This window comes from Psammomys obesus, unplaced genomic scaffold, assembly GCF_907164565.1.
Source record: "Psammomys obesus unplaced genomic scaffold, mPsaObe1.curated_primary_1811, whole genome shotgun sequence".
In the NCBI taxonomy this organism is placed as follows: domain Eukaryota; kingdom Metazoa; phylum Chordata; class Mammalia; order Rodentia; family Muridae; genus Psammomys; species Psammomys obesus.
In genome coordinates, this window is record NW_026594240.1 from 1,359,577 (window position 1) to 1,369,759 (window position 10,183).

At 48.5% G+C, this 10,183-nt stretch overlaps 2 protein-coding genes across 4 annotated transcripts in view; one reads left to right on the forward strand and one right to left on the reverse strand.

Moving 5' to 3' along the window:
* The window catches only part of Hnrnpa1 (heterogeneous nuclear ribonucleoprotein A1), an 8,034-nt gene extending 4,374 nt beyond the window's left edge, over positions 1-3,660 (forward strand). For 2 of the 3 annotated variants that reach the window (XR_008721424.1, XR_008721426.1), the window contains 2 exons: positions 1,398-1,470; positions 1,608-1,764. The gene's annotated coding sequence lies outside the window, so the exon portion shown is untranslated. Of the gene's footprint in view, positions 1-1,397; positions 1,471-1,607; positions 1,765-3,264 lie in introns of those variants that run through there. The other variant, XR_008721425.1, reaches the window with a different exon arrangement.
* Nfe2 (nuclear factor, erythroid 2) lies at positions 3,265-9,866 on the reverse strand. Its single transcript, XM_055618278.1, has 3 exons — positions 9,716-9,866; positions 5,283-5,437; positions 3,265-4,275 (listed from the first exon to the last, which is right to left on the reverse strand). The coding sequence occupies exons 2-3, from the start codon at positions 5,379-5,381 to the stop codon at positions 3,271-3,273; spliced, it is 1,104 nt and encodes a 367-aa protein (XP_055474253.1). The 5' UTR covers positions 5,382-5,437; positions 9,716-9,866; the 3' UTR covers positions 3,265-3,270.
* Between the last annotated feature and the right edge of the window lie 317 nt (positions 9,867-10,183).

Sequence of the window (10,183 nt, forward strand, 5' to 3'; positions counted from 1 at the left end):
ATCATCCATTATCATGTGTAATCAATAAACGATTTAATTCTCTTGAATGGAATGACAACTGTATGGATTTGGGACTGGCAGAGATTTGGACTTCCCTACCCAATACCCCTGATAAATGTTGTTTGTTACCACAGTCCAAGTTCAAAGCTCTGCCAGCGTAGAAACCAACTGCTGGTTAATGCCACCCCTTGAGTCCAGAGATTAGAAGTGTTGGGGCATCTTATAAAACTGACAATTATTAGTAAGAACTCTTAATTGCCATAAGTGCAGGTTACAGTGAAGGAAAACTGCAGCTTAACTGGGTTGTGGGTGGGTATGCCTCAAGGTTTTAGTTCATCTGTTTAAAGTTTAAATTAGTAATGTAATCGACAATTTTTCTGTGCTTTTATTATTATAACGGCAGTTTTCCTTCACACTACTGTCCTTAAGTGTTAATTGTATAGAAATGAGTTCAAAACAGTTACTATTTAATAATTGTTATTTGTGCATAGATCCTTTTGAGCTTCCCATTTGCCCTTTTAAGTGCCATTGTACTGGGTAGCATAGATGTTTGTTTGCCATAGGACTGTGTACTCCAAATCATGGGTATATTGCTTGGAAGTTTTGGTGGGGGAGGGGGTGGGGAGGTGGGAAGTGGGGGTGGGGGAGCATGGATGGTAGCTCCATGATACTGGCTGAGTTTGCAATATCAGGCGGAACCTTAACTGTTGAGGGAGTTTGCAGATACCTCAGGAATCGGGAGAATGCCTTTAAAGATCCAGGAGATGTTCAGCTACTAGGAACTGCTAGCAAGCATAGCGCGAATGGCTCCGAGCTCAGAACCCGCAGCTGAGAGTAGACACTTTGTGGTATGTGGAGTACAGATAAGCCAGGGGCAGGCCACGACACCTCCCTGAGAGCTAGGAGGGAGTGAAGTTTGAGTGACCACCGCAAGGAAGGAGGCAGACGAGAGTAAGGCACACCTGACTCTTAGGACTAGCAGTCAGAGCCAGAAGGAAAGGTTTATTGCTATGCTGCTAGGTAAGAACAGATTTTACTTACATCCATATAGTTGTAAAGTCCAATTTTCTGTTGGATTTCTTGTAATATATTGAGCCAAAACTAGTCCAATTAAGCTACACTTGGTTTTTCTGGAGATGAATTATTTTAATTAATGCCCTATTAATCCTACTTGAAGGAAGTAAACACATTTCTATTGTGAAGATGCATTTGGCCCTTTAATTTTATTTAACCGTCCTTTGACCCATTTCCTTAAAGCAATGGCTCAAAGTAATATTAGACACATTACCCCAAGATGGTGGGAGGGTGGGTGGATTGTTAATGGGAGGGGGTGGGGGTAGCTTAAAGATGGGAATTGGCCTCAAAAGGCTAGTTCTAAAGGTTGTTTACTTTTCTAGGGAGGAATCTGCTACAAGGCTTAACCGCTGTTGTAAAAAAATTTTTTAAAAGACAGAAGTTGTTGGCTAAAAGGTAAGTTTTTGTGATCTGTGATTTTTTTTTTTTTTTTTAAGCTGCACTTTAAAACCAAGAGGTGTTATTACCAGGAGTATATACAATTGTGGAATTCACTGGGTAGAGCTGCATAACTTTTTTTTCCTCCCTTGCAGGAACATCCTTAAGAGAGCAGCCTTTATTCTGGGCCACTGTACCTCATTCTCACTGCCATGCAGTTAGGTTTTAGCTACATTGCTGAACATCATTCAATTTTGTGGATGGCTACTTTTTTTTTTTTTTTTTTTTTTTTTTAATAAATTGTTTGATGAACTTCTGTTTCTTGTCTGACTTTGTGGCATGGAGCTTGATTCTAGGTTCTATCCCACTTCCAAATTTGAGCTTGGGAAATGGCTGTTTATGAACTAGAGACTCTTGAGTTAATAATCTGGACTAGAGTCCCTTATATTAAATTTTAGATGCATCTGTTAATGTATTGGGATATGAACTATTAAGTTCCCCAAGAACCTTTCAAAGCTGAATCACGGGGTTTATTCCTGGAGAACTTTACCTCCAACCTGTTCCTTTTACTGCCTCCAGCTTTTTTTTTTTTTTTTTCTGTAGCCTTTCCTGTCCTGGAACTCTGTAGACCAGGCAGGCCTCAGACTCACTGGTCTGCCTGCCTCTGCCTCCATCTTAAAAGGGAAAACTAAAAACAGCATAAATGTTAGACACAAGAAAAACATCTTCATTGTTTTTGAAGGCTGTGCTGAAACTGGGGTCAGCCTGTCTGCCCCCAAGTGCTGGTATTAAAGGTGTGTGCCTCCCAATTTGGGTTTAGACAGCCCTGGACTCTGAATTTGTAGGTCAAAGATCCAACTGCTGAGATTAGAGGCCTGCACCGCCACAACCTCCAGCACCCAGTTTTTGTTTTGCAACAAAGTTTCACCCTATAGCTGAGGCAACCCTGCCTGTACTTTGGGATTAGAGGCTTTCATTGTGCTGATAACTTTGTATTCAAAGTTAAAAGACATTTTGAGCTGGATGTGTGGCACAGGGTTGCAGTTCTACCGCCCATCAAACATCAAAGGGACACCTTTAGGCTCCTGCACTAAAATGGTATGTACATTTAGTCACATAAACTGAACATCAAAAAGGCTGGGTATGGGGACATCTTTAGTTCCAGCACTCTGAAGACAGGCAAATTTATGTGTGAAGTGGAGGCCCTGTCTCACAAGGTGGAAATGCTGGCCCACCTTCATTGCATACCTGAATGGAGCAGGTCTTACCAAGGCTTGGTGTGCAATGTTGCAAATCTAATCAAACTCATTCCAGTTAGGAACAGTCCCTTGGCCTTCAAAAGCTCTCTGGCCTATCAGATCTAAGGTAAGCAGGACAAAAAGCATTTGTGAGAGTTCTATCTCCAGAAACCTTCCACAGGATGGAGCCAGCTTTGGCAGCTCTTGGCATTTATGAATTGGGGCCACCGAGGACTGGGGTTCCTCATAGCTCCTAACTGGAAAGAGGGTTGAAGATGGGTAGGTTATGTTGCTCGCGCCCAAATTTCTTAAGAGCTTAAGATTTCCCTTCCCCCAACAAACTGGTTCCTGAGACAGTTTGGGTCTATCACCCTCAAAGACGACACATGGAGAGCTATTTCTGCACAGCTCTTTATGGGAAGTTAGCACTCACCTGGCCTCCAGGTGAGCCTCAACAAGCACACCTTGGAAATTCCAAATGCCAAGGTTGCATCTGCCCTCTTGTTCTGGGGGTGGGGGTACCTTTATCAGAAGGGAATGAGGGAGTCCCTAGCACCAGTGTCTGCCTCTCTAGGCCAGCTCAATCTGTGGCCTCCATCTTCGTCCCACGGGGTACCAGAAAGATGGCTCCATCAGCAGCCTGTTGTAGTACATATTCCTCTGGTGAGTAACTGTTGCCGGATTCATCACGAAGATGCTGGAAAATGTCATGGTACAGCTCTGCCAGCTGTTGGCGCATGACCTCCAGAGTGCGGTCGGCCTCACCGCGGGCTCTGAGAAGCTGCTCCCTTTCACTGCCCAGCCGCTCCAGTTCCCGCTCCAGCTGCACAATGGTTTCCAGTTTTCTCTTGCGACAGTTCTGGGCCGCCACCTTGTTCTTGCCCCGCCGTCGGATGTCCCGGACTAGAGCCAGTTGGCTCTCCGTTAGCGGGTACTGTGCCAACAGCTCATTAAAGTCGTCTACTGGCAGGTTGACGATCTGGTCCGTAGGGAAGGGAATCTTCATGGCCAGGGCCCGCCGTTCGTCCCGGCTCCCCGCCTCCCCACGGACAGCAGACTTCGCTCGCCCAGGGCCGGCGGACTCTATGGCCAGGGGTGTCTCAGTGGGCGGCAAAGAATAGTTGGGGTGGGCCAACGAGTTAGGCATCAATGAGTAAGTGTACTCCCCCGGGTACAGGTCCACATAGTCGCTCCGCCGTCTGCCAGCCTCTGCGCCTTCTAGCTCAAGAGATTCCGCGTCACTGTAGTTGAGGGATAATCCTGAGTCAGATTCCGGGTCTTCTTGGGGCTTCTGTTGTCCCACCGGCAGCCCAATGTCCAAGAGAGCTAAGGGTTCTGGGAGGGGCTCGTGGAGCAGGCCTGAAAGGGTGAGTGGCTTCGACACCGGTATGCCCATGTTGCCATAGGAGTATGGGAGGTCTGGGACATGGGCAGTGGGTGTTGGGAGCTCGTATGGTGGCGGTGGGAGGGAGAAGCCTGCATCTGGATGAACCGAGCAGGGGCAGTATGTTGGAGGTGGCAGTGGCCCAGGGTATGTGGTGGGTGCTTGGGCCTCAAAGGATGGCTCACTTGGAGCGTTCAGACCCTGCAAAGAAAGAAGAGTTTAGAAGATAGACTGGGCTGTGCTGGTGCATGCCTTCGATCCTAGCATTCAGGAGGCAGGCCAATCTCTGAGTTCCAGGCTAACCTGGTCTACAGAGTCAGTTCCAGCATAGCAAGGACTACATAGAGAAGCCGGGTCTGGGACCTGGTAGCACACACCATTAACACCAGCACTCTGGAGAGAGGAAGAAAAAAGTAGTGAGGAGGAAAAAGGCAGTTTAAGCAGGAATAAGTAGTCACTGTGTTGAGACCTCAAAGAAGACAACCTCACAGTGAAGACATTGAAGTATTTATTGTCTCCTCACAAGTAGAAGCTCTTACTGGGCCAAATGGCTCCTGTTCCTTTATTCTCTTCAGGAAGACAAAGCTATTATCAAAGATGGACCCTCAAAACCTTTTCCTGCTGTGGTTATCTAGGGTCAAAGGGTCAAATTCAGAGCCCTGCCATTCCCTGGGTGCCCAGCAGAGGGAGCGAGTGTGCGGAAGGAGGGTCTAGGGCAGATCCTAAGGCTGTCAGGCCTGAGGTGGGGGCAGGCTAGGGTTAGCCCTCTGTCCAAGCCCAGGTGCACTGAAGAGGAGAACACATGTCACAGACAAGGCCCCCACTTACGTAGGGGAGCAATCCTGCCCAAGTCCAGCTGAGGACAAAGGCACCATTGTTAGACCAACAGACACCCCTTTGTCCAACATTCAGGAAGAGAGGACCCCGGCAGTCTCTCTCCCTTTCTGAGGCCCTTTAACTAAGACTCTGCTACCTGGAGGAAAAAAGTTTGTTGCTAAGGGTGAGGGGTGGTAATGAGGGAAGATGGGCAGTGCTGGAAGAAAAGCAGATCAGATGAGAAGATAAAAAGAGAGGGGCAGAGCAGCTGGACAGGAGCCCACAGCCTCAGCCAGATCCTTCCCTTCCCCCAGTGTCCCTCATTGCCCCCTCTACTCTGCCTCTGTCCAGGCCAGAGCCCCTACCTCCCTAAGGGCCCATCCCACACTCACCTGAAGCTCAGTAATGGACATGATCTCTTGCCAAGTCAGTTCCATGTCTCCCAGCTGTGACAACCTGTTCCTGTTCTGCTGAGGAGAGCACGGGCGCATCCTACTGTGCCAGCTGCTGGCCCCAGTCACCCCGAAGCATAAAGGGCTCCAGCAGCCTATGTTGAAGGAAGAAAAGTGTTAGAGTAGCTCCTGCCAGATGGAAAGCTTATCCTGTCCCTGTGCAGAATCTCCTGAGCATTGTCAGTAGACCACTCCTGCCATCAACCACCCTGTAGAAGGTCTTTTCACCCGCTGGGCACAGTCAGTCCTCTGGGCACACAGTAGGCATCTTTACTTTTTCTCAGACAAGATGCCTTCTCTTACTCCCTAGAAATGGTGTTTCTATCCAGAAACAAACTCCAATCTTTTGAGGCTTTGGGATTGAAGTTTAGCTCTCTTTCTGGATGAAAACATCAAGAGTCATCCTTGCCTTCCTCTTGGGTCCTCAGTTTTAGGGTCTGAGCCTTTTGTTGTTTTTCTGAAACAGGGTCACAGCATGCATCTCTCACTGTCCTGGAACTCGTTGTATGACCAGACCTCTAACTTATCCACCTGCCTCTGCCTCCTAAGTGCTGGAGTCAATGGTGTGTGCCACCACACCTAGTACTTCAGCCCAACCTTTTCTTCCCAAGATGTGAGTGCTTGGGATCCCCAAGGAGTGTGTTGTGGGAAGTGCCAGGCAGACAGGCCTCCCCTTCTCTGAGATAGGGCCCAGGCCTGCTGGTGATAGCAGCCCTTCCCTCTCCTCCCATGCTTACTCTGGGCTGCCCTGCTTAGGCCAGATAAGAGGTTTATCAGCTGCAAGCAGCAGAGGAATGGGCTCCAGGAGACACTGGACCTCTACCCTGTATCCCAACCAGGTCACGCGGCCATGTCCCTCCCCACATAACCATGGCCCCTTTTTCTTCCAAGGTCAACACACAACAAAGATTTAGCAAGCACTTGTCAAGAATTGTGCTGGTGTTTTAAAAGCATAGCTTATCAGCCTGGGCTTCATAAAGACCCTGTAAAGGGGTAGGAGGCATACACTGAAGCCCAAGCTGAGAAGTGGCAAGTTAGAACATGATCACATTCCTTACTGCTTTCTAGGTCCCTTGGTTCCCAAGGTTCTGGCTGTCCACAGTCCATACCGCTATAGGCAGTCTACCTCAGCACATTCCCATAATGTCTCAGACTCTTTTCTGAGCAATATCTCTTTGAGCCCTCAAGTACTGTCCATCCTTCCTTTACAGCCTCTTCTTCTTCTTCTTCTTCTTCTTCTTCTTCTTCTTCTTCTTCTTCTTCTTCTTCTTCTTCTTCTTCTTCTTCTTCTTCTTCTTCTTCTTTTGATTTTGATTTTTCAAGACAGGGATCCTCTGTGTAGGCTTGGCTGTCCTAGACTTGCTTTGTAACCAGACTGGCCTCAAACTGACAGAGATCTGCCTGCCTGTGCCTCCTGAGTGCTGCTGGGATTACAGGCGTGCACCACTGAGCCCGGCTTCAGCCCCCTTCTTTGTCTGGGCTCTAGCTTCAGCTTTGCCACAAAGCAGCAGTGTGGTGTTGGGCAAAATACCATACTGTTCCTGGTCAGTTCTCCCAGTTGTAAAGCCAGGGGGTTAAACAACTTAAACTGGGAGAATCCCTTACTGCCTGGACAGTCTCTGCAAACTCTTGCTGTCATCATCTCCTCTTGGTCTACTTCTCTCTTCATCCTGCCTCCATATTCCCTGATACCCATTTCTATGTGAATCTGTTTCTTTGTGTCCAAAAGTAGAGTCCAAGTAGACTTGGCAAGGTTCTCCTGATTTCTCAGGACCAGACACAGCACAGCATGTACATATATGTACAACCACACTACACGCCATATAAATAAAGGAAGCATCTTGCAGAAGACCAGTTGATGGGGCTGGATGACCTCCGATTGTATGAGTTTACATCACCCACCACAAAGATAGACCATTCCTGCTATTCATTACTGAGACCCCTCTTGGACCCACCACAAAATGTACAGCCACTACCAAGTGTCCTTTTAACAGCTGATCTGCCTGAGGCCCTGCCTCCACCCTCTGCCATCCCCAGAAATAGGAGTTGATATAGGCACAGGCCTTTGACCAATAGGTAGAATGGGTGGGGTGTTTTTGTCTGTCCAGGATGCCATTTCAACACCGGAACTCCACCCTCCCCACCCAGGTTCTGACGGAAATTGCCCAAAGGCAGAGTGAATGAAGAAGGAGTTTGGGGATGGGTAGGCCTATATATGATTGCCTCGTAGTTCTTCATCCACTGTACCTCTCTCTGTCTCTTCTGTCTTCCTGGGTCTGAATCTGAGGTGCAATACGAAGATCTTACCCTAGCAGGCAAGGTTCTCCAGTCTTCAAGACGACCTTGGACAAATTGCATCACAGTCTCGTCTCCAATTAAATGGAGACAGGACTAGAGAACCTCTAGCTCTGTGCTGTGAGAGGGAACAAACCTTACTACATTCACCTGGGATATATGGAAAACATTCCTGAAGGCCATCCAGGCTGGACTGAATTCATGTGTAGCTGTCTAAGAACAACAGTGCCCTAGACACTGAGGTGAGAGGCCAATCTTACCGCAAGAAACACACAGCTAGAAGAATTTGCAGGAACAAAACACAAAGTCAGAAAATAGAACAGCAAATGCTCCACAGTCTTCATCTAGCTACAAACCCATCTAGCTACAGGCTAGACTATCATCCCTTTCCCATAAAGAAATGGAGGTAGGTCTCCTCCCTCTTTCTGGGACAAGAAAATGAGAGGGCAGATGGGGCAGAAAGAGGCTAGAGGCTGAGAAGAAGCTTATAAAGGAAATTACTGGACCATTGGTTTGCATCAGGCATAGGCCCTTTGGGTCATGGGAGCTTTCCTTTCAGAGGGCCAGCAAGCTTATAGCCAGTAGGACAGACTAGAAGCCAGACAAATAGAACAGCAGAAAGGGTACTGAAAAGAGGCAGGGAATGTGGGCTAGGCTTCCAGGGGCCCCTGTCTTCAGCAAAAGCAGCTCTTGTTGTACAGTTTAGAGCTCCTCTTCAGGTTGTACAACTACTGAAGCCACATGGCTGGTTATTCTTTTTAGTCCTTAACACTGTGGATCAGGTAGAATTTGAACCAACTGCAGAAACTAACTTTTATCTTTCCTATTCCCTCTGGTAATTCTACCCACTCTGTTCTCTCTTCCTTTCTCCCTCATTTTTCCCTCCCTCCAGACCAACCCAGAGCCTTGAGTGGTAGAGTGCCAGGCCTACCACTAAGTTACATCCTTAGAATCTTCCAAAAAACTCATGATCCCTAGGACTTCACAGAATATTAAGGTTTCTGACTAAGGATACGGAATCATTTGGAGAGGTGGGAAAGGAAGATATTTTAACTTCCACTGCTAGCTCAGGACTTTTAACTTCTTTAACAGGGAGTTTGCCTCAGGGTGCTTCATTGAGGCTTGTTAGGTTACTCCATCTTTCCTGGTATCAACACAGACAATGGAAGGATTAGGGAGATATGAGTAAAACTTGGTGTGTAAATCACCAGGTAAGCAACCTAGTTACAAAGATTAGGGAGAACTTCCCAAAACTGAGAGGCACCCAGAGGTGAAACAGAGAAACCAGTAGAATGAAGAGGGAAGAAAAAAAGATTTGAGCCATGAGAGCTTAGGAACATGCATGACTCCCCAGGAACATGCATGACTCACGTGACGCTTGGGAACAAATTTCTGCTCTCCTGTGACATTATCCCTAGAACCTAAACTCTGGTTTGTTGGAAGCAGTAAGTAGAGGCTGCAGCCCAGGAGGGCTTCTCTCCTGTAGCCCTTCAACCTCCTGCTACAAGCAGCCCCGGATTCCCATAGGAGCATTTTCACTGGGGTTGAATGTCCTCCTCTTTGCAGGTTCATCTTAGCTTTACTGCCCCAGGACTGCAGAGGGGCAGAGGCAACCAGCAAGAACTCAATTCATCCAGTCATCTACCTTTGCTGTAGCAAGGCTTCTCAGAAATCCAGACATCCAACAGCTACTGTTCCTTTGTTTCTCCCAAATCTTGGATGGCTGGGGCTGCAGAATATTGTGGGAAGGGTACAGGGTAGTACCATATTACTGGAGCCTGCTACCTCCACCAGGCAGGAGGCCATGAAAGGTTCCTCCTAGTCATTCTCCTGCTCCTCCTGGGTGCCTGTGGTCCCCACCCCAAGGATCCCAGAATATCCAGAAAGCCATCCAAAATTATCTCCAAACTGTCTCCAAGTAGTATTACCCCAAAGTTATCAGTTCCCTACACGAGGGACAGTCTAAGAAGATGTCTTAGAAACATCCAGACAAAAAGGTAGGTGTTCCTCTCAGCACCTCCTCCACCTGCCCAGCCTGCCCTTCCCAGAGCCCAGCGAGGCCTTTCTCCCCTACTCGCCTTTCAGGCACCTGTGGCGGATTCCAAGTCGGACAAGGAGAGAGATGAAGCTGCAGGTAGTGTCCCTGGGAGGTTTACTCAGAGCTGACAGCTCCCGAGCGCTGAGCGCTGCCTCTGAGCACCACCGAGGGCCGAGCCCCGCCCCCGGGCCATGGCTGGGCACGGAGCAGGGGTTGGCCCCGGTAGAAGCGGGCGCACTGCGTTCTCTCCCAAGCCCTCACCGGAGTTAGCAGTGTTTCCTCCACCCCTTCCCTTTCCCCCTGGCCCTCCTCTCCTTCTGCCCCTTCTGGCCAAGAGAGGAAACTTGAGCCCGGTGTGGTTTCTGCCTGCACCCCGCCCCCCTCGCCTCTCTAGGGCCGCGGGGGGCACCCGGTCCTCTCCAGCTGGTCCAGTACTGTGTGCTCCCTGTCTGGGCTGACTTCTTCACAGCCTATGGTCCATTCACAAGTGAGCCCTAATCTTCCAGGT